The sequence below is a fragment of the Eleutherodactylus coqui genome, chromosome 5, assembly GCF_035609145.1.
Source record: "Eleutherodactylus coqui strain aEleCoq1 chromosome 5, aEleCoq1.hap1, whole genome shotgun sequence".
In the NCBI taxonomy this organism is placed as follows: domain Eukaryota; kingdom Metazoa; phylum Chordata; class Amphibia; order Anura; family Eleutherodactylidae; genus Eleutherodactylus; species Eleutherodactylus coqui.
In genome coordinates, this window is record NC_089841.1 from 38,733,885 (window position 1) to 38,758,507 (window position 24,623).

Below are 24,623 nucleotides of genomic sequence, written 5' to 3' on the forward strand. Positions count from 1 at the left end.
AGCAGCGTAGAGCTATAGTGGAATACCAACTCCAACTTGCGCGGCGCAGTGGGAGTCAGCCTCCTCAATTATTTACAGAAGAGTGGCCCTGGTTGGCAGCCAACTGCCAGGTCCTTGGAAAATTTGAGGAGTCTACCCAGGTGGTGAGCGGCGATGCTGCAATCATTAGCGTCACCATTCCTCTGCTATGCATCTTGAGAAGTTCCCTGCAAAGCATAAAGGCAGACGCTTTGCGCTCGGAAACAGAGCCGGGGGAAGACAGTATGTCGCTGGATAGTCAGAGCACCCGCCTGTCTATATCTCAGCGCGTTGAGGAGGAGGAGCATGAGGAGGATGAGGAGGAGGGGGAAGAGACAGCTTGGCCCACTGGTGAGGGTACACATGCTGCTGGGCTGTCATCCTTTCAGCGTGTATGGCCTGAGGAGGAGGAAGAGGAGGAGGAGGAGGATCCTGAAAGTGATCTTCCTAGTGAGGACAGCCATGTGTTGCGTACAGGTACCCTGGCACACATGGCTGACTTCATGTTAGGATGCCTTTCTCGTGACCCTCACGTTAGACGCATTCTGGCCACTACGGATTACTGGGTGTACACACTGCTCGATCCACGGTATAAGGAGAGCCTTTGCACTCTCATTCCCGAAGAGGAAAGGGGTTCGAGAATGATGCTATACCACAGGGCGCTGGTGGACAAACTGATGGTAAACTTCCCATCCGACAGCGCTAGTGGCAGAAGGCGCAGTTCCGAGGGCCAGGTAGCAGGGGAGGCGCAGAGATCAGGCAGCATGTACAGCGCAGGCAGGGGAACATTCTCCAAGGCCTTTGCCAGCTGTATGGCTCCCCAGCAAGACTGTGTCACCGCTCCCCAGTCAAGGCTGAGTCGGCGGGAGCACTGTAAAAGGATGGTGAGGGAGTACGTAGCCGATCGCACGACCGTCCTCCGTGACGCCTCTGCCCCCTACAACTACTGGGTGTCGAAGCTGGACACGTGGCCTGAACTCGCGCTGTATGCCCTGGAGGTGCTTGCTTGTCCTGCGGCTAGCGTCTTGTCAGAGAGTGTGTTTAGTGTGGCTGGGGGAATCATCACAGATAAGCGTAGCCGCTTGTCAACCGACAGTGCCGACAGGCTTACACTCATCAAGATGAACAAAGCCTGGATTTCCCCAGACTTCTCTTCTCCACCAGCGGACAGCAGCGATACGTAAGCAATACGTAGGCTGCACCCGCGGATGGAAGCTACGTTCTCTCTCACCATCCAAAACGGGGACATTTCTGCTTCATCAATCTGTGTCTAATATTCCTCCTCCTCCTCCTGCTCCTCCTCCTGAAACCTCACGTAATCACGCTGAACGGGCAATTTTTCTTAGGGCCACAAGGCTCACTCATATAATTTTTCTAAACAATTTTTATATGTTTCAATGCTCTTAAAAGCGTTGAAACTTTAACTTGAACCAATTTTTCGTTAAACTGGGCTGCCTCCAGGCCTAGTTACCACTTAAGCCACATTAACCAAAGCGATTAATGGCTTTCACCTGCCCTCTTGGTTGGCCATGGCCAATTTTTTGGATGTACATTAGTACTGTTGATACAGCAATTTTTGTGGGCCCTCGCCTACAGTGTAATCAAATGAATTTTTAGCCCACCTGCATTACAGCTGACGTTACCTCAGCTGTGTTGGGCAATGCCATGGGATATTTCTATGTACCGCCGGTGGGTTCCAGGGAGCCACCCATGCTGTAGGTGCACACGGAGTTTAACCTACATGTGTCCACTTGTAAAGAAACCCCAGTCAGACTGGGGCATGCAGTGTGGGCCGAAGCCCACCTGTATTACGCACGACATTACTACCTCAGCTGTGTTGGGCAATGCAATGGGATATTTTTATGTACCGCCGGTGGGTTCCAGGAAGCCACCCATGCTGTCGGTCAACAGGGACTTCACAATAGGGAGTTGTACCTGCCTGTGTCTATGAATTAAAAACCGCGGTCTGACTGGGGCATGCAGACACCTTGACAGAATGAATAGTGTGTGACACATAGGTTCCCCATTGCTATGCCCACGTGTGCAGTTCCTGATGGCGGTGGCACAGGATTCTATTTCTCATTGCTTCTGTACAGCATTGTGGGCTATCGCCCTGCCCCTCTTTGTCCTCAGAGGGTGGTGAGGCATTAGGGCAGCTGAAGGCTGCGCAGGGACACTTTGGTGTGTGCTGTGGGGGGGAGGGGGGGCGGTTGGTCAGCATGTAACCCAGGAGAAGTGGCAGTGGAGTGTCATGCAGGCAGTGATTGTGCTTTGTTGGAGGTAGTGTGGTGCTTAGCTAAGGTATGCCATGCTAATGAGGGCTTTTCAGAAGTAAAAGTTTTTGGGAGGGGGGGGCACTCTTGCCGCTATTGTGGCTTAATAGTGGGACCTGTGAACTTGAGATGCAGCCCAATATGTAGCCCCTCGCCTGCCCTATCCGTTGCTGTGTCGTTCCCATCACTTTCTTGAATTGCCCAGATTTTTACACAAGGAAACCTTAGCGAGCATCGGCGAAATACAAAAATGCTCGGGTCGCCCATTGACTTCAATGGGGTTCGTTACTCGAAACGAACCCTCGAGCATCGCGAAAAGTTCGTCCCGAATAACGAGCACCCGAGCATTTTGGTGCTCGCTCATCTCTAATTACTATGTAACTGTGGTTCTGTAATGTTTGTATTGTCTTTCTGTATCCCCCGTCTATGTAAGCGCTGCAGAATATGTTGGCGCTATACAAATAAAGTTTATTATTATTATTATTTTTATTTGCTAAAAATCACCAGGCTCCTTGTCATCTTCCCTAAAAGCACCATACCTTAGTTTATGGTGCTATGAGGATGTGATTTAAGAGTAGATTGTACAATGTTTCTGGTCCTGAGAGAGAAGTGTTGAAGGCGAATATTTCATAGTTTGAGACAGGGCCATATTCATCCATTTAATTCTCTTGTTGCAGCCGGTTTCTTTTTTGTGGCTTATGTCCATATTTGGACTTTAAAAAAATAAACAAATCACCACTTGATATGGTCTAACACTTGCTGCCGCCACTAGCTTTTACGAATAAACTGAAACCCAGACTTATGAATTAGGAACACAATGATTTGTTTTAAAACGTTCAAGGCTTAATTAATAAATTGCAGATTTATTCTTAAAAAGACCAGCAGTACAAATTATATATATACACACACACACACAAAGGATATACAAAAAGGTTGTTACACGGGAGTATAAGGGCATAAAGGCATACACACAAACAGTAGTAAAAATAAACAGGAATAACATACCAGAAAGATACCAGGCTGGGGATCATTCCAAGTCCTGGCAGTGCGGTGTCATGGGAACTATGGGCAGCCCTTCAACTAAGTGACTCTCTAAACTCTAACAATTGGGTCTCACTGAGGCCGAGCTTTTAAAGATTTCCCAGAACATACATCCCACTCGTCCGACCTTTGAAAACCATAATTGCTCATTTTGGCCATTTCTTTACAGGAGATCCTCCAATCAGGAATTATGCCTGTCATATTTCCGGTCATGATTTTATCTATTCAGCGATACCAAAAATGACACGTAATTTATGACCAGGTATACAGATACAACATTTGGGGGTGTTCTGGGGTCCAAACCTCAATGAGTTTAGATGAGTTTTATTCAGCTGGCCCACACGATCCTGAAAATATAATTCATATGGGGCTAGGAACTTCACACAACCGATAATCTTTATAAACAGATTTTCATTTAATTTGAATCTCCGTGCCAAAATGTCTATGAGAACTCGGCTCCTAGTTGAACGAGTTTGCTTAGACTTCATTAACAAATAAATGATCGCACAATGTGGCTTCCTCATGCTAATTCTAAGCTAAACAGACACCTGAAGCCATGAGGCCAAAAAGAATGAAAGGGGCTCATTTACATCACAGCTCTTTACAAGATAAGGTGAGAACAGTTGTCTTTCTAAATGCGAACATCTCCGGGAGCTGTGCTGGTAGAGGATCACTGCGGGTTGATTGCGGCCTACTCTGTGCATATCGATGGGACCGCCTCATGGGGGAGTAGATGACTGAAGAGGCCATGCTTTTTGTGGTGCTGAGCTCTGTGAGGGACCTTCTTCCTTCTTCGATGTGGCACTGGGAGTGTGTCACAGTTGCTGATCCCTCATCTATCTCAGGCCGCGGGCTCTGGAGGCCCAACACTCCAGTTCGGAAAGCACCATCAGCAGCTGCTGGTTACCATTTAGCAGATAGTGTAGATCCCGCTCTTCAGGGCCTGTACAAATCTGCTGTTCTACACTCCCTGAAAGTCTCTAGAAGGCCCTGAAAGATGTATGTGTAAGATACATATAGGCTAAAAGACACTGGCCACAACTACAGAGATTCTGGTCCTAATTTGTACAAGAGATTCATTCCAAGAACTTGTATACCAATATTTTTTATGACACCCCTTTTTCAGGACTTCTACACCAGAGGTCTCTTCTTAATTAACTTTATGCTCCTTGTTTCAAAAAAATGATCTACATTATTTAAACAAAAGAACACTGTGTTTAAGGCCCGTAATTTGCGGGTTTTGCCTTATTCTCTCTAAAAACACCTCCATTGACAAGACAAATAGAAGAGGGGAGAGTGGGCAGCCTTGTCTTGTACCATTCCCAATATTGAAGGCGGACGAGAAGCTTCCATTGATTTTGATTTTGGCCGAGGGTTTTTTACATAGTGCCATAATTTTATCGATAAATTTGTCAGGGAAGCTAAATTTTTGTAGGGTCGATTTACGAAATAGCCAGTTAAACCTGTCGAAGGCTTTTTCTGCATCGGTTGTAAATAACGCTAGAGGGGTGTTAGGATATTTAGTGTGATGTAACATATTAATAAGTCTGGTGGTGTTGTCTTTTGCTTCTCTAGAGGGAGTGAAGCCCACTTGTTCAGAATTAATAAGATTTGGGAGAAGAAGCTTGATTCTGTTGGCAAGGATTTTGGCATAGAGTTGGATGTCGTTGTTAATTAGTGAAAGAGATGGAACTCCACTCCCTACCCCTGGAAAACCCCATACAATAAACCTTCACTAAAAGGAATTACCAATCCTCTCACCGCAATTTCTTTCAAAATCTGGCACAAAATTAACAAGAAACTGTTTTTTACCCAATATTAGTGGATATACTCCCTTCTTAAATCTACTGCCGAAAAAGCTGAAGCGTCTCAAAAAATATCTTTTACAATACTCAAATCTCCATAATGTGCCTGCCCTGAAATTATTCCATAATGATTTGTTTATTTCGCACCAAGATCTCCAAAATTTACTCTGCCTGCCGGAACTTCACCTTAAAGGGGTTGTCCCGAGAAAGCAAGTGGGGGTAAGCACTTCTGTATGGCCATATTAATGCACTTTGTAATATACATCGTGCATTAAATATGAGCCATACAGAAGTTATTCACTTACCTTCTCCGTTGCTGGCGTCCCCGTCTCCATGGTGCCGTCTAATTTCAGCGTCTAATCTCCCGATTAGACGCGCTTGCGCAGAAGGGTCTTCTCCCTTCTCTTGGGTCTCGGCACGAGCTGAGTTCTGGCTCCGCCCCCTTCTACGCGTCATCGCGTAGCTCCGCCCCGTCACGTGTGCCGATTCCAGCCAATCAGGAGGCTGGAATCGGCAATGGACCGCACAGAGCCCACGGTGCACCATGGGAGAAGACCCGCGGTGCATCGTGGGTGAAGATCCCGGCAGCCATCTTGGTAAGGTAAGTAAGAAGTCGCAGCAGCGCCGGGATTCGGGTAAGTACTAAACGTTTTTTTTTTTAACACATGCATTGCGCCGAACGGGGGGCCTATTGAAAAAAAAAAAAAAACGTTTCGGCGCGGGACAACCCCTTTAAGGACTACAATGCAATCAGAGATGCATTATCCCTTTTCCAGTCAGATATTCTCAACACTAACCATAACTTACTCCCCCATAAACTCCTCAGGACATATCGCCTCTTTAAGGGGATCACCTCTAAAATATATAATACACTCATCCACAATAAAGAAAATCCCTCTTATATCTCCAGCTGGGAGAAAGATCTCGGTATTATACTCTCTCAAGAGGAAATTCAGAACATTTTAAACAATTCACACTCAAGCTCAATTTCAATAAAATTCCTAGAATTGAACTACAAAATAATCTCCAGGTGGTACAAAACCCCAGAGCTGCTCCACAGAATAGAACCGAAATATCCTTCGACCTGTTGGAGATGTTCTAAAGCTGAGGGATCTCTCTCACATATTTTGTTCTCTTGCCCATCTTTGGTCACCTTCTGGCATGAAATACAGAAGATTCTATAATCAATTCTTGGTCTTGAAGTAAAACTCACACCCAAACTGCTCCTACTAAACATATTCCCCCTGAGGACACCCGAAAGGAGAAACCCACTACTCCCATTTCTCTTGGACGCAGCAAAAATATTAATTCCGAGACATTGGAAAGACGTAGACCCCCCCTAACATCCATGAATGGTTGAATGAAGTTAGTTTAATAAAGAGCTTTGAAAGAAGTAGATGCCTGCAAGAACGAGAACCAGAAAAATACTTCAAAAATTGGAACAAGTGGATCTCCTACAGGAACAAACAATCTTCCATTTAGGAATGTATCAGCCAACCAATTCACTCCTTCAATACAGTGACTCTCATGCTACCCCCTTTGTATGACCCCAATTTGGATCATAAAGCAAAGTTACTAGAAAATTGATTCTGTTATCCCCCACCTTCCCCACTTTCACTCATGATACTTCTCCCATACTCCTTTTTCTTTTTACTATTCATAGCTTAACTGTTATTGCTAATTGTATATGAGGACAAATCTCATTGTGCTTTATTTTTTGCATCCCCCCCCCCCCTTCCTTTTTCTTTCTGTACCCAAGTTAATACTATAAATAAAGAATTTTTTTTTAAAAAGAACACTGTGTTATCACATAGCTCAAGTAAAGGTATCGACGCCTTCATTCACTTTCGTAGTTCAATAAGTTTTTATTGAAATTTGAAGGCATACAGCCTTCATTCACTTTAACTAAACCCTTTTCACTTGATATTTGGATCTCCGCTCTGTAATTAGAAACAGGTCAAAAGGTAAAAAGAGTTAATCTTCCTGAACTGACAACCTTATTTTCACCTGTGACCACTATGCATCGAGGAGCGTAGTAATATTACTTTTATAGAAATATAGAGTAATATTTTCACTTTAATGATGTTGAGGACATACTGATTAGATCTATTTGGTGTGTGCACAAAGTGATATTGAGAGGCCGCTAAAAAGTAGGCATTTAAAAAAAAAAGACGACTAAAGCCCCATTTACATGGGACGACTGTTGGGCAAACGATGCCCGACACTTGTCTCCGCATGGTCTCACTCCCACGCTGTTGCACAGGAGGGAGTATCGCTGGCTCGCAGCGGAGAGGCTGGAGGAAATTTCACTCCTCGCTCTCGCCCCTCTCCATTTACTTAAGCAGTGGCCGTTCAGTACTGAACGGCTGCTGTTTACACTGAACGATCAATGTTCAGTACTTTAAGTTGCATCAAATCCTGAACGATGATCGTTCCGTGTAAACAACAGCCGTTCAGTACTGAACGGCCACTGCTTAAGTAAATGGAGAGGGGCGAGAGCGAGGAGTGAAATTTCCTCCAGCCTCTCCAGCCATTCACTACTGAAATTTCCTCCAGCCTCTCTGCTGCGAGCCAGCGGGACTCCCTCCTGTGGGACTTAATAGATATAGCGATTAGAAGAAAAAAAAAAAAAATTTCCAATAAAACTATACTAGAACTAAAGAGAGTGCATGTCCAGCTATACAAAATAAATACAAACTACACCTTCGTAAATCTTAGACCATTAACTACAGCCAGGGGAAAAAATCAAAACTCCTAGCAAATAAAATTAAAGCTAAAGAAGCTGAAACTAGAATTCCGTTTTTATTAATATTTGTCAGTATCTTCTGTAACACTCGGTATGACTTTGGGTGCTGTGGGAGCTTGGGTGTCAGTGCCAATGGGAATTGATTTTAGGTTGTGGTTTCACTCAATTTTAAATTGTGGGCTTTGGATCTGTATTGAGTAATGCAAGTTTGGCCTGGCACCCTTTGTATGCTTTATCTATATGCAGGTGTAGCACTGGGTAGCCACTCCCCTCTTTGTAGGGTGGTCCTGTGAGCTGTTGTCCATCAGTACTTTGCACCTGTTTTAAACTCCTCCATCTAGCATTTGGTCTGTCTGCATCTATTGGGAGGTGGTACATTTGCCTTCCCATCTTTGTCCTACTAGTACTTTGGTAAGTAAACATGGCCATACTTTTTGTGTGACACTTTATAAAAATATTTGCTATAATTTTGAATCCATATCTTTTTATTTTTAATTGGTGAACAAGAACTCAGTTTAGAGTTCCAAACGAGTTTTCTGTATCCTGATTTTATGGCACTTATTTAATAAAGCAGGACACGCTTTTTTTCAAGTCAATCAAGTCTTTTTTCTGTGGACTGCATATGCTGGGAGCCGCCAGGACCGGGCACTTGGTTTGGACTGAAAAAGTATGTATGAAGTGCGGGTTACCTGGACAGGTGAGCTTCTCTATGTTTTAACTTTTTTTATTAGCCTTTTTCAGGGCTTTGCGTTGTGGAGAGTTTTTAGCAGCATCAAAGTTGGTGTGTGCATTGCTTTTGGCTATTGATGTATTGGATCACGGAAGGTATGTCAATATATTTTTGAGACATACGAAAACAGATAAATAGGGTAAAGGGATTTGGATTTGTGTTTCTCAGAACTCATCTGAGGGCTTGTGTCCACTTCAGGCTTTACGTGAGTTCTTAGAAATCAATACTAACGACCACTTGTCTGTATGTATGTGTGTGCGTGCTTCTCATGCTCCACCCCTGGTAACATCATCGCTACACCCCCTGGTGATGCAATCGAAGGTCCTACAACATATATAAAATACAGAGTCTGACCGACAGAAGAACAACACAGTTAGGGCTCATGGAAGAAGAGGATAAAAATAACACACTGAGAATACAACTAAGCCGTTATTATCTCAGAAGACACAACTCAGCAGTCCTGACAGAACACACTGACCTACCACCACCACAGAGATCCAGTGGGCTAAAGGACCTGTGGTGATGTCACTGCTGTCGGAGGAGCCAAGCTGTGTGTGTGATGTGTGGGGTGTAGTAGAGCTGTATGTGTGCATGGACCATGTAGCAGAGCTGTGTGGCACATTGTGCCACTAGAAACACTGGTACTATAATTTCCTACACAAATCAGTGGTCCTGACAGAAGACAACAACCTACCACAGAGATCCAGTGGGCTGAAGGAACTGTGGTGATGTCACTGCTGTGGGAGGAGCCAAGCTGTGCTTGTCTTGTGCGGTAATCAAGCTGCTGTGTGTGTGTGATGTGCCACCAGAAACACTGCTACTATAATGTCCTAATAATTACTGGTATGTCCTAATCAAATAGGATCGCTATTATGTCATGAAGACGGTTCTTCATTATCTAGATTCCAATTCTTTGGGATGTTAAGGAAATGTCTGGTTAAAGTGGTATGTGGTTCAGCCAAAATCACGTCTCACTCTTTCCGAATCGGCGCAGCCACAGAGGCAGCAAGGTTGGGGATGAGTGAGGAGAGGATTAAGAGTTTAGAAAGAGGGATGTCTGACCCCTTTAAATTATATGTAGGTCCTATTAACATAGCTGTATAATGTCTTTTCTTACAGAGGTACTAAAAAAAGTGGTGTGGATAGTGGAACACTTCTTTATCCATTGGGCTCAGCAAAGAACGATGGACAGATGCTATTCTGAGAATCTGGGGCTGCCAGAACCAAGCATCCTTTTGATCCACCTGGGGGCTAATGACATTGGGAAGAAAAGGCCTTTTGACTTTGGTGGGTAAGGAACAACTTTCCAGAAGCGGTGCTAGTAATCTCAGAGATAGTCCCTAGGCTGATTTGGTCTTTTCCTAAGCTTTTCTTCATGGAAAAAAATTGGAAAAGGCTAAATAGAGCAGTAGAAAAATGTGTACAGATGATAGGAGGTTTGTCAGTGAGGCACATAGACCTAGAGGGATTTGTGGGTAGTTTATATCAGGCGGATGGCGTTCATTTGTCAGCAGTGGGTTTGGATATTTTTAACATGACACTTCAAAGTCTGATTAAACAGGCTGCGCCTGGGTTGGCGGGGGGCTTGTCAGAGAGGCGTAATGACGTGTGGGGGATTTCCACCAGCTTTTGGCAGTAGGGCATCAATGGTATGATAAAGTTTTGTTGTTGGTTTAGTCTGGGTTCATATGACCAAGGCTATGTGATTTTATGCAAAATTATTTGAGTTTGAGTTAATTGTTAACCCCCATTTGAAAAATAAACGCTGCAGCCATTAAATGCCATCCTGGTTTCAGTGTCTTTATTTCAGGTATAATTTAAAGGGTAAAATCTAAAGCATAAGATTCCATGTGGATGTCAAGATCCCAGAGAGTTTTTGCAGGTGATTCTCCAGCTGTATAAGGTGCCGCTGGTTCTCCTCCTCTGTCAGGATGTCCGGGGATCGGGAGTATGCAGGTGCTGGGACTGTCTATAGCGAAGCCCGCAGTCTCAGATAGTTTGCAGGCTGTTGGTCTTCACAGCCACTACGGGATGCAGTCTGTCACTCAGATTGCTTTTCCTCTTCTCCAGTGGTCTGGAGGGAGTAAGTTGGCGGGGGTAGGTTGTGGGATTCTCAGGTCCCTGAAATGAGGACTTATCTTATAATTTAATGGGATCAGCTAAATTATTTTTATTCATATCTTCTAGCTGCTTAATGTGCAACAGGAGGTCATCTATTTCTTTTATTCTCTTTGTCTTTTTAAAAGCAGTTTTTTTTAGGAAGTGACTCCTTATTACAGCTTTATGAGCACACCAAATAGACGTGATTGAGATATAATCAGTATCATTTAAGTGGAAATATTCTTCCAAACATTTTTGAGTTTCACTTGAATATCCAAGACGCCGAGGATGGAATTACTCATCCTCCATGGGGATGATAGAGTGAGGTTAAACACCTCGTTAACAGCCAGGGAAACAGGGGCGTGATCAGACCAGGTTATGAGACCTATATTTGCCGAATAAAGTTTTTGAAAAACCCATTTCTCTACCAGAAAGTAGTCAACGCAGGAGTAAACTTTATGTGGGTGTGAAAGAAATGTGTAGTCTCTTTCGCTAGCTTGTTGAATTCTCCAGGGATCGTAGAGATCGCTTAGAAAAATGTCTACGGAGTCATCAGGAACAATGTTCAAATCTCTACAGAGTATCAATGCTCCTTATTTAACATTAATGAGTTGGTCCAGGACTCCCTGGACAAAAGCAGATTGTTTGGAGTTTGGTGAGTAAATTGTGAGGATAGTGTATGGGGCATTATTGATCACACATACCAGAATGACAAATCTTGCCTCTTGATCTGCGTCCACATGGAGGAATTATAACGCAACAGATTGTTTATCAGAACGCCTCTCTTTTTATTGATAGCATGAGAGAAGAAAACACGTGGAAAGTTTTTGTTTTTGAGCCTAATAGTATCTATTTCATCCAGGTGGGTTTCTTGGGCACAAAAAAATGTCGGAATTCTGTTTGAAGGCTTCTTTACAAAAAAAGGAAACATTTAAAGGGACTATTGAAGCCCTTTTTTTAGTGAAGAGATTTTAATTAGCATGGGAGAAATACTGTAGTCTACGCTGCACCTGCTGGGACCACCCATTGCAGGGTTGATGTATTTATAATGGCATCACTTTAGATTAACCCTTTCCAATCCAATGTCTGACGTCTGAAGACATTATGATTTAAGGCTGCACAGCTCCGATGTTGGAAGACGGCCGTTGAGGTTCTCTTACTGTATATTGCCAGCCTCTCTGCTATCGGAGCCTATCCAACGTGTCATCCCATGCAGTACTGGCTTTAGCTAGCATATAGCGCCGTTGTATAATTGCAGAAAAAGAGTAAGCCCCCTAGGAAAACCAGGATACAAATTGGACTGGAAAGGGTTAAACATAATGTGTTGTTTAACTTTTAGACATTTAAATGTGAAAAAAATAGAAGCTCTGTAATTTTTTTTACTTTACGACATTCACTGCAGAGTATAGCTGACATGTTACACTGATACTATGGATCAATATGATTATAATGATACTAAATCTATACATCTTTTTATGTTTTACTACTAGAGATGAGTGAGTATACTCGCTAAGGCACAGTACTCGAGCGAGTAGTGCCTTAGCCGAGTATCTCCCCGCTTGTCTCTAAAGATTTGGGGGCCGGTGTGGGTGACAGGTGAGTTGCAGCGGGGAGCGGGGTGGAGAGAGGGAGAGAGAGATCTCCCCTCCGTTCCTCCGATGAGCGGGGAGATACTCGGCTAAGGCCCTACCGCTCGAGTAATGTGCCTTAGCGAGTATACTCGCTCATCTCTAGTTACTACCTTTTGCACAACACTTTAAGAAAATAACATTAAATTGTATTTGCATTGCTGCGTCCAATACAAATAAGATTCTTTATTTTTCCATCAACAGAGCTGTTTGAGGTTTTGGTTTCTTGTGGCACAAGTTGTCGTTTGCATTTCTTCCATATGACTTGACTTCTTAATCACTTTTTATCATATTTTTCAGAGGAAAATGACCGAAAAACAGCAATTTAGTTTCATTTTTTCATTTTTAGTTTTAGTGTTCACTGCGTAATATAAGTAAGGGCTAATGTCCACAGGCGGTTTTTCATTGTGTATTACGCATGCGTGCAAGATACACAGTAAATGGAGGCAGTGAAAGTCAGTGCACTTTTACTGTTCCATGCACACCGGCGGGTGGACACAGTGCTTACATATACAAGAGAAGTAATTTGCCTCATGCACCATTTGTCTGCGTATGATACGTAGGCCTTTCAGGGGCTCCATACAAAACACTGTCTCTGCACAGGCATTGCGAGAGGGCAGCGTTTCGAAAATGTATCCCCACTATGGACAGAGCGGTAAATTTGAAAAAAAAACAAGCACACTGTGCACTTCCGTGACGTCAGATTCCTGAACATACGCAGTTTCTTACTTGGCCCATACGCAGAGAGCCGGCAGAGCATATGGGCTGTATATGCACATGCTGCGGGAGACCCGCCTGCGGACAGGAGCCCTTACAGATTCATTTTGTTGTTTGGGTCAATAAGATTACAGCAGTAGCAAATTAATATTTTTAATACATTTTCACAATACGATCATTTTTCAAAAAATTGTATTTGCATGAACAAGTTCCACAATCTGCAAGATGTATATTTGTTACAGCGCGACCGGATCGTGGTATAATGGCCGTGATGCGGAGACGGACTGGTGGCACAATGTCAGTACAAGCCGCATTATGACACTGTTAAGGTTATATGTCAGTTATCTATTAGGGTTCTCCCGCAGTTCCAAAAGGTTCATTGGGAGCCATATGTGGAGATTCCCTTAGGTGTTTGAGTTTTTGCTGCTGGCCACTCTACTATAGTGGGTTTATATATTGCAGCCCGGCCCCCTACAAGGGGACGATTATTTATCTGAAGTTGGTGAAGTTGGTCTGGTCCATATCCTTCAGGTTGCTGTCATCATGCCTGAGATAAGTAGTTGGTGTATTTGTATGTATATATTGCTTTTGCCATTTCCCCTGCTGTGTCTATTGTTATTTGCACCTAGGGACAACTAGGGTTCCCATGTTTGGGACGTTCTTATCTGAGCGATCACCCCGCTTTAGGCAGGAGTTTCCCTCTTGGTTGTGTTTGGTGGTGTTTTTTTCATTATATGTGGGACTTACTGGTGTTTATTCATCCATTGTGGACATTGTTTTGTGTCCCTGCTGGCTGTAGTGTGTTAACGCTCTGCAAGAGCTTAATATTATTATTCTAGCATAGCTCTATAAGGTATTTTTTTGCATGACGAGTTGCAGATTCTACTGGTATCATATTTGGTTGCATTTTTTTTTTATTGCTGTATATTGTGTTTTTTGGAAGGCAGAATAACAAAAATCAGCAATTCTGACATTGGCAATTTTTTACAAAATTTTCATCATTCATCATGAAAGATAAATAAATACAGTATTTTTGTAGTTTGGCTAATTATAAACATGGGGATATACATTATCTGATTTGTTTTCCTTTCTTATACCCTGTTTTTACCCTGTTTCTTCATGTTGTGATTGCCCAAAACCTGCTACAACATCAATGAAGCTCTTTGTTGCTTTCCTTTCAATTGGTAGCAGCCTCTTCATGAATTCATCATCATGCATTAATTTCCTCACCTGTGGGCCAACAAAGATTCCACCTCTGATCTTCGCTTCTGAAAGTTGTAGCAAAACAGTCTTTAGGTATTGTAAAGCTTCAGAATTATGGTCCAATGCTTAGGTAAATTGATAATGAGCCCCAGTTTTATGTGAAGAGGAGGCATTACTATCTTCTCTTGCTTCACAAGTGGTTCACACTTTATGTTGTTCTCACCAACCCCCACAGACCACCACAAAATCTCAAACCTATATCGGATGCTCTTGGTCGAAGATACACAACACTGTAATGAGGCGCTAGAGCAGGAATGGGGGAGAGAGATGAACACTGCACCCTCAAAGGAGTCATGGGCAAAGGCCTATACTTTGACTCACAAAATAAATACATCTAGCAAGCTACAGGAACTAAATTATAAAATCTTAACCAGATGGTATCAGACACCAGCAAGATTGGCAAGGATGTTTCCCCAGTATCCGGATACCTGCTGGAGATGCATGACAGGAACTGGAACATTTATACATATTTGGTGGGATTGTCCACTGATCTGTCCCCTCTGGCGGGAGATCAACTCCCTCTACACCGCAGTTAGCAGAAACCAAATACAACTAACCCCCGAGATCGCATTACTGTCAATGTTCCCGGGCATGCTGGCACAATCAATAAGCTCCCTGTTAAGATTCTTCATCCTGGCAATGCGCCAGATAATCCCTAAGAAATGGACCCCCCCCCCCCTCTAGACTAATGTGGCTAGAGGAGTTAGACCACATAAAATACATGGAGGAGCTATGTGCCAGGGACGAGATGAGATTTAACAAGTACCAGGCCACCTGGATGGCGTGGAATCAGTTTCGCTTCTCCCGCGACCTTGACCTCTGGCTAGAAAGGGGGTTACCCCCCAACACGAACACAGTCAGCAACTCTTCTGACTCCATTAGACCTTGAAACCGTAACCCCCATCTCAAGGCGCGAGATGTCGCCCCCTCAGAGGAGTCATGGGCAAAGGCCTATACTTTGACTCACAAAATAAATACATCCAGCAAGCTACAGGAACTAAATTATAAAATTTAACCTGAGACAAGAATTAAGGGTCAGATTGATGGACAACTACGATAGAGAAATGACCTCCTCAAAAGCCTCTTTCTATGCATCTAATATTAAACCTTCTAAATTGATGGCTAAACTAGTCAAAATACAAAAAGCTAAAATACCATATGTCCTCGACCCTTCAAATCCATCAGTCAAATTACACAATCTCTCTCAAATTGTAGACTCCTTCCGTCAATACTACGAGAGACTTTATAATCTGAGAGATGATGCTGATACTTTTCAACCAACTAACACAGATATCCAAAATTTCCTAAAAAACATTCAACTCCCAATTTTATCAGAATCCCAAATAGAATCGCTCAATATTCCCCTTCACTTCTCAGAAATTTTAAACACTATTAAAACTTCAAAATTACAATCAGAATTTCCCTTCCAATGGCAGGAAAAAAACGTTCTTTACTTGGGCTTAAATCTTTCTTTCCCTACATCTGACCTGATTCTGGCATACTTTCCCCAACTTCTGGTAAATATTCAGAAGGAGTTGGATAACCTTCTTTCACATCCGTTATCGTGGTTGGGCAGAATCTCCATTTACAAATGCTGATATTACCCAAAATCCTTCACTACTTCCGTACACTTCCCTTACGGATTAGAGATGAGCGAGTATACTCGCTAAGGCACATTACTCAAGCGAGTAGTACCTTAGCCGAGTATCTCCCCGCTCATCTCTAAAGATTCGGGGGCCGGCGCGGGTGACAGGTGAGTTGCGGCAGGGAGTAGGGGGAGAGAGGGAGAGAGAGATCTCCCCTTCGTTCCTCCCCGCTCCCTGGCCCCCGAATCTTTAGAGACGAGTGGGGAGATACTCGGCTAAGGCATCACTCGCTCGAGTAATGTGCCTTAGCAAGTATACTCACTCATCTCTATTACAGATCCATAAACATACATTAATTAGCTTCCAAAGACAACTCTTTAAATTTATTTTGCAAAATAAGAAACCTTAAAGGGGTTGTCTCGCGAAATCAAGTGGGGTTATACACTTCTGTATGGCCATATTAATGCACTTTGTAATATACATCGTGCATTAAATATGAGCCATACAGAAGTTATTCACTTACCTGCTCCGTTGCTGGCGTCCCCGTCTCCATGGCTCCGTCTAATTCTGAGGTCTTCTGGCGTTTTTAGACACGCTTGCGCTGTGCGGTCTTCTCCCTTCGGCTCCGCTCGGCAGCATCGGCGTTTTGGCTCCGCCCCCTTGTATGCGTCATCGCGTAGCTCCGCCCCATGACGTGCCCGGTTCCAGCCTCCTGATTGGCTGGAATCGGCATGTGACAGGGGCGGAGCTACGCGATAACGCTACAAGGGGGCGGAGCCAAAACGCCGATGCTGCCGAGCGGAGCCGAAGGGAGAAGACCGCACAGCGCAAGCGTGTCTAAAAACGCCAGAAGACCTCAGAATTAGACGGAGCCATGGAGACGGGGACGCTAGCAACGGAGCAGGTAAGTGAATAACTTCTGTATGGCTCATATTTAATGCACGATGTATATTACAAAGTGCATTAATATGGCCATACAGAAGTGTATAACCCCACTTGATTTCGCGAGACAACCCCTTTAAATAACAGGTCTTCCCAACCTAGAATCTTACTATAAATCTACCTTACTGAGCCATTTGCTACCTTGGGTGCGATACAATCCAAAGCTTAACTGGCCCTCAATAGAATTAGAATACAACAAACAAAAACCCTTAAAAAAGTTGTTGGCAGCAATTATTGGAGCCTCATTTCCGCTTTTAAGGAAATTTATAGATGCCTTGAAGCTCTCTCCACCGATGGAGGCCTCGATAGGAGCTTGGATAAACCTAATGGAAAACGCGGACAAAAATACAACTAAACCACTTATCAAATATACCCCTGGAAACAGTGGAGTATTTTATACCAAACATACAACTTAAAACATGGAAGAAAAAAAGGCATAACATACATATCTGATCTTTATACTAAAAATGGCCTCATTACTCTCGAAGCATTAGTATCTAAATATAACCTACCAGAAACCGAGACATTTAGATATATCCAAGTGACATCCTTCTTACAGATTCATAATTTGCGAGACATTGAGGTCCCAGATATAATTCTCTCCTTTTTAAATTCCCTAAATAAAAAATTTCCAACTAGGCTCTTCTATGACAAACTCACAGGGAATTTGAGAACCTCGGGGAAGTGTCATCTCATAAATTGATAAAAAGATTTAAGTCTAAAAATCCCTACTTCCAACTGGCTTAAAGCTTTTAAGTGGGCGGGCCAATGGTCACAGGGAGCCAGTCTGATAGAAACCCACCTAAAACTCTTGACACGATGGTACTATACCCCTTCGGTATTAGCTAGAAGAAACTTGATTTCTAAGGACCTTTGCTGGCGAAGGTGCGGATATCAAGGCTCCCTGCTACATAATTTTTGGTCGTGCCCAATCCTCCTTCCCTTCTGGAAAGAAGTATATAAACTCATTAATAAAGTCACGAAACAAGAACTCCCTTTCTCTCCAAAGACAGCTCTACTGCTAATAGATCCGGGAAAAATTTCTCCCACACCAAGAAAACTTCTTGGCCATATTCTGCTAGGAGCCAAATCCCTAATTGCCAGAAATTGGAAGTCTAAATCCATACCTACCACCTACCACTTAACAACTTATTTCAGAACACAGTATTTATGAAAAAATTAAAGCCCTACGAAACGATGGTATTGCTCAATACTACAACATGTGGAACTTTTGGTTGAAAAGCTTTCCTTGCTCACCAAAATAACTTCTGGGAGACCTAGTTAAGGTCGTTAAGTTTTGTATCTTTGACTTTCCAGAACATCTCTTTCCATCCCTTTTACTTTCCGTACACTCCCACCACTTCCACTTCCCTTCCCATCCTATCTAAACCGCCCCCCCTCCCCCTTCCTCTCCCCCCTCTCTCTCCCCCACTTTACCTTGTTCTTAAATTCCCCATAAGTGATGAAAATGCTTGACGTGGGCTTTACAATTTTTCCCACGATTCAATCTACAAATGCAATTTTAGCTTGTATAATTGCTTAGAGACCCTACGTTTCTCTTTGTATAGAAAGCTTTTCTTAAGAAATGCACAATTTTCCAATGCACTAAATGTACATCTAAGCACGTGTTCAATAAAAAGGGTTGTTGGAAAAAAAAAAACTACAATGTAAAGAATGAGAAGGATTTTGAAGTGAGAAAACTTGATATGTGTTTGTCTTTTAGACGATGAGAATTTGAGCATGTTAGGATCTTTCTCAAGCTGGAGATAGTTATCCTATCTTATGGATCGAAACGTTGCTGTCACTGTAAACCATGTCCGGTGATCATTAAAGGCGTTGATGGATTAAGAAAAAATTCCTTTGCTTTCTTGGATTGCTGCTGAATATTCAGCTTTTCAACTATGCTTACTTTGAGCTAGGATCCAGCTCTTTTTTTCAGCTTGCAACCACGGATTGGTTGGTTTGACCATCTCCTAGGGGGTAAGTGCTGCGACTATCTGTGGCACTATCTCCAGCTTGTACGCTAGACCAATGTGAGAAATAATATATATAAGTGTTAAAATTTAACGAATGTGATCTCACCAGCAATTGTATATTTTGGACATGCTTTTAGACTATTTTTCTTTTTCTCACTACTTTGTTTAAAAAAATAATAAATAAATGAAGAATCAAAAGCTACAGTTCACCACACATAAAACAAGCCCTTATACGGCTGCGTCCACAGAAAAATAAAAAAATTATAGATTTTGAAAAATGGAGATGAAAATCTGCCAAAAAACGGCCCTTTGCCCAAAATAGGCCATGTCCTGAAAAGGGTTAAAGACGTTTTCCAGAACAGGATTCCAATATTGATAACTTATCCTTGGGATAAGTCATCAATATCTGATCATTGGGTTTCACCTTTTAGGACCCCATGATCAGCTGTTTGAGGAGGCAGGCATTGTGACCTCTTCACTGCATACCAAGCACAGTGCCATACATTCATTGGAGAAACGTGGGTTTGGAAAAACTTTATTGGGTTTCTCTGCAATATAAACAACACAGGGTCCAGTTTAATATTAATGACTGCACATTTTTCCTTTTCAAACAGTATTCGAAAAGGTTGTTCTCTCCTCCCCATGCTGTTCCCCCTATTAATAAAACCATTGGTGATTCCTTCTATACGGAGAAATGTGCTGTTGTATCATTCCAAGACTCGTGAAAACTTACCAAATGTACTAAAGATAGTTGTGCAATTCAGTCTTTTTGTCAGCCTCTTGCATAACTGGGAGTGGTCTGCTCTTCTTCCAAAGAACTACCCTTGGCTGAGGTTCAGTTGGCTGTTCTTTTGGTAGATTCAGGCTCCTCTTTTAAAGGACTTATACCAGGATTGTAAAATATTCCCTATCCACAAGATAAGGGATAACTTGCTGATCAGCAAGGGTCCCGTTTGCCCAGTTCTCCTTAATGCAGGGTTACTGCAATCCCACAATGAGGAGGAGACTGAATGGATTGCTGGCACTTCTTTCAGTTTCAATGAGTCTGCTAGAGAAAGCCAAGCAGCAAGTTCTTGGCTATTTCCGTCAACCCCATTGAAATGAATGCAGCTCTGACTGCACATGCTCGGCCAGCATTCCATTCATTATGACATCACTACAGGTGGGAGAAGCATCCCAACGCTGACAAGAAGAGGAGGACACAGGACCCTTGTTCTCAAGATCGATAGGGGCCTCAGCGGTGAGACCTCCAGAGATCAACAAGATATCAACTGTCCTGTGGATAGGGGATCATTTGCGATCCTTGTACAACTCCTTCAAGTATTTGAGGCGCTCTCCTCCAAAGTCAAAGGTGACTTGGAACTGAACACTATGCCACTACTTAGGAATAGTCAAACTAAGTTAAACCATGCCAATGAGTGATGAAATAATCATCCACAAGGCCATCTATTGGAAGGCGGCTACCCGATGAGTCAATAATCTGACCCTTTAATGGAGCTTGCAGCATGAGAGATTTAGCCAACCAAAACACTACTACTTTGGGGTTCTTGCCCCTCATCCATATGCAGTAAATTTCTTATTGGCTTGGTGAGAGGCCATCAACGTGAGGCCAAGGGACCAATGTTTCTCCTAAGGTTAAAACATGGAATACTTTGACACTTTCCAGGGAGAATAAAACGTAGTCTATTTAAAATTATCAATTTTCCCCAAATTACTTATTTATTTATTCCCTTATGTTATTCATTGATTTTTTTACAATGCAATCAATGAGAAACCTCTAACAGTGCAGCTAATGAGATTCCCTTACCGCGAGTTAGTTTTACAATATGTGCCCCACTACTGTTACAATCTATTAAAATGAGGTAGAGTCAAATTTTGCAGATTTTTCTCTCAGTGCCACTCTAGGTGCACCCCTGTTCTTGATTGGCATGCAAATCGATTTTTCTACTTGGCTGTGACCCTGTGCAGGCACCATAACAAACCCCGTTTGCACTTGTGCACCTCAGCTCTCCCTTACTTGCTGAGACTTCAACAGCATAGTGCTCATGCGCCTTGAGGATCGTTACTCCCACAGTCATCTGACCTTAGATGCAGTGGGAGTATCCATGGTCAAGGTGCACACGCAGTACGTCATTGAAGTTACAGCTAGTAAAGGAGAGCTGTGGTGCACAGGTGCGGGCAGCGTTTGCTACGGCGCCTGCGCGGGATAACAGCGATAAGAGAAATCTCTATGCATGCCAATCAAGAACAGTGGTGTGCCTCTCGTGGCACTGGGGGAAAAATCTGACTCGTTTCTGCAAAATCTGACTCTTTTGTATACAGCTAAGCAAAACTTCAAAAGCAAATTTTAAAGGTACCAGGACATGAATTACAAAGGCAAATTTGTGATCAGGAAATCTCATTAGCAGCGCTGTTAACCCTTTCCAATCCACTGTCTGACGTCTAAAGACATTCTGATTGAAGGCTGCACAGCTTCCGATGTCAGAAGACGTCCGGTAGGGTATTCTTACTGTATATTACTGGCCACTCTGTTGTCGTGAGCCTCTCCGGCATGTCACATTCTGCAGTACTGGCTCTAGCCAGCAGATGGCGCCATTGTATAATGGCAGAATGAGAAAGCCCCCTAGGAACCCCTGAATCCAAAATTGGATTGCAAAGGGTTAAAGGTTTATTGTGGATTGCATTGTAAAAACTTGATGATAGGTTCCCTTTAACTCCTTAAGGTTCAGGCTGGTATGTTCCCAAAGGACCAGACACGTTTTTGGGATTTCAACCATGTGGTGGTTTTACTGCCCTATTATTTTTCCTTCAGCTACCATAATTATTTTTACCACGCTTAGTCCTTAAAGGGGTTGTCCCGCGCCGAAACGGGTTTTTTTTTTTATTCAATAGCCCCCCCGTTCGGCGCGAGACAAACCCGATGCATGTGTTAAAAAAAAAAAAAACGTCCAGTACTTACCCGAATCCCCGCGCTCCCGCAACTTCTTACTTACCTTGCTAAGATGGCCGCCGGGCTCTTCACCCACGGTGGACCGCAGGTCTTCTCCCATGGTGCACCGTGGGCTCTGTGCGTTCCATTGCCGATTCCAGCCTCCTGATTGGCTGAAATCGGCACACGTGACGGGGCGGAGCTACAAGGAGCAGCTCTCCGGCACGAGCGGCCCTGTTCGGAAGGGAGAAGACCGGACTGCGCAAGCGCGTCTAATCGGGCGATTAGACGCTGAAATTAGACGGCACCATGGAGACGAGGACGCCAGCAACGGAACAGGTAAGTGAATAACTTCTGTATGGCTCATAATTAATGCACGATGTACATTACTAAGTGCATTAATATGGCCATACAGAAGTGTATAACCCCACTTGCTTTCGCGGGACAACCCCTTTAAGGGGTTAATACTTTTGGTGGGCTTCAGAGTCAATATGGCAAAGAAGGAAGCTTAGAATAAAATTTAAGTAATCAAATAAAAAAAAGGTCACATTGGGAATACTTATGTTTCCCTATGTAACTGTGGCTCCTCCTACAGGGTGGGTTAATTAATAGATACAGTAATAAAGAGGATTCATAGTAATACAACTTCGTGGATTTAAAAGTAAGCAAGGTTCTTCTTTTCTTCCTTGTATTCACATTACATTTCCTCTATGGATCCTAGGCACAGTCTACCTTATGTAAATATAGTTTATGTAAGTGGAAGCTCAGCCAAAAATATACACTCTTGTCGGCTGTTTCACGTCTTTGAATAGTCTGATGTGTTAAAATTCTACTTTTGATCTTGTAGTATTTTCCCCATTCTAGACAAGAATATAGTTTCTTTTCTGTTATCTATAGTGTTTCAAAATCTGAACCCTTATATAAAAGATTTTCCACATCTGCAGCATCAAACAGGCTTCTCCCCTTTATGACTCTGTTCATGTCTAGCAAGATTTGATTTCCGCGTAAAACATTTCCCACATTCTGAACATGTAAATGGCTTCTCTCCTGTGTGACTTCTCTCATGCTTAACAAGATGTGATTTATCTGCGAAACGTTTCCCACATAATGAACATGAATATGGCTTTTCTCCTGTGTGAATTCTCTCATGTATAACAAGATTTGACTTATTGATAAAACATTTCCCACATAGCGAACATGGATAAGGCTTCTCCCCTGTATGAATTCTCACATGTGTAATAAGATGGGATTTTTGTGCAAAACATTTCCCACACAGTGAACATGAATAAGGCTTCTCCCCTGTGTGACTTCTCTGATGATTCCGAAGTTTGGATTTGGTAACAAAACATTTACCGCATTTTGAACATGAAAATGGCTTCTCCCCTGTGTGACTTTTCTGATGTGTAAGAAGATTTGATTGTGATGTAAAACATTTCCCACATTCTGAACAAGGGAACGGCTTCTCTCCTGTGTGACTTCGCTGGTGGGCGAGAAGATTTGATTGTGATGTAAAACATTTCCCACATTCTACACAAGGGAACGGTTTCTCTCCTGTGTGAATTCTCTCATGCGTTACAAGGTTTGATTTAGATGTAAAACATTTCCCACATTTCAAACAGGAATATGGCCTTTCTCCTGTGTGAATTCTCTGATGTATAACAAGATCTGATTTAAGCATAAAACATTTCCCACACTCGGAACATGGAAAAGGCTTCTCCCCTGTGTGAATTCTCTGATGATCCTTGAGTTTGGCTTTAACAGTAAAACCTTTCCCACATTCTGAACATGGATATGGTTTCTCCCCTGTGTGAATTCGGTGATGTTTAACAAGATCTGACTTCACTATAAAACATTTCCCACATTCCAAACATGAATACGGCTTCTCCCCTGTGTGACTTCTCTCATGTCGAAGAAGATTTGATTTATCTGTAAAGCATTTACCACACAGTGAGCAGGAGTGTGGCTTTTCTCCTGTGTGGGTTCTTCTGTGTGTAAAAAGACATGAGCTTTTTGCAAACTGTTTTTCACATTCACCACATTGATATCTTTTACTCCCATTATGACTCGTAACTGTGATTATCTGCGATTGGACAGGAGTAGGGTCCTCGTGATTAGGTGGATTATATGACAGATCTGTACTGTGACGTTCTTCATGTACACTAAGGGTATTGCGGTTTTCTCCTATAGACTTCTGCATGATACATTCATCTTCCACTTTATAATCCAGTGATAACATGAAGTGCCCCTCAGAGTTCTTACTTGAATCTGTTAAGATTAAAATGGATTTCGTTTTATAGATTACAAAATAGAGACATTTACAACATCCATATTAGACTAGAAAGCCACAATCAATCTTTGCTGTGGTTGTTTAACCCCTTGCTTACTCAGCTCCTTATTTCTCTGTCATTTGCACTTTTCCTTCCCCACCTTCAAAAACTCTTTTATTTATCTATCGGCATAGTTGTATGAGGGCTTGTTTTTTGTGGGATGACTAGTATTTTTTAATGGTGCTACTGAATGTACAGAAAAAGTTTAAAGCATTTCCAAGTGCAGTGAAATGGGAAAAACATTTAAATTCTGCTATCTTTGCGGGTTTTTTTTAAATGGAATACACTTTGTGGCAAAAATGACAACTATATTCTACGGTTCAGTACGATTACTACAATGCCAAATTTATATAGTTTTTTTATGCTGCACGAATTTTAAAAAATAAAATAAATAGTATTACATTATACCGCGATCTGACAGGCAGCCTATCAAGTCACACCACAGTCATGGCTTGATAGGCAATCAGCCACTGGCAACCCCAAGTTGTCATTGCAACCATACGGCACCTCATTGCGTGGGGAAGATTGTAAGGAGAATTTAT

The 24,623-nt window shown here is 42.7% G+C and overlaps 1 protein-coding gene across 1 annotated transcript in view; it reads right to left on the reverse strand.

The window, feature by feature from the left end:
* Positions 1-22,213: 22,213 nt before the first annotated feature.
* Positions 22,214-24,623, reverse strand: part of LOC136629150 (oocyte zinc finger protein XlCOF22-like) — a 36,832-nt gene continuing 34,422 nt past the window's right edge. The window contains exon 8 of the mRNA XM_066605302.1: positions 22,214-24,019. Within this exon, the coding sequence (XP_066461399.1) occupies positions 22,701-24,019 (1,319 nt within the window). The 3' untranslated portion in view covers positions 22,214-22,700. The remainder of the gene's footprint in view (positions 24,020-24,623) is intronic.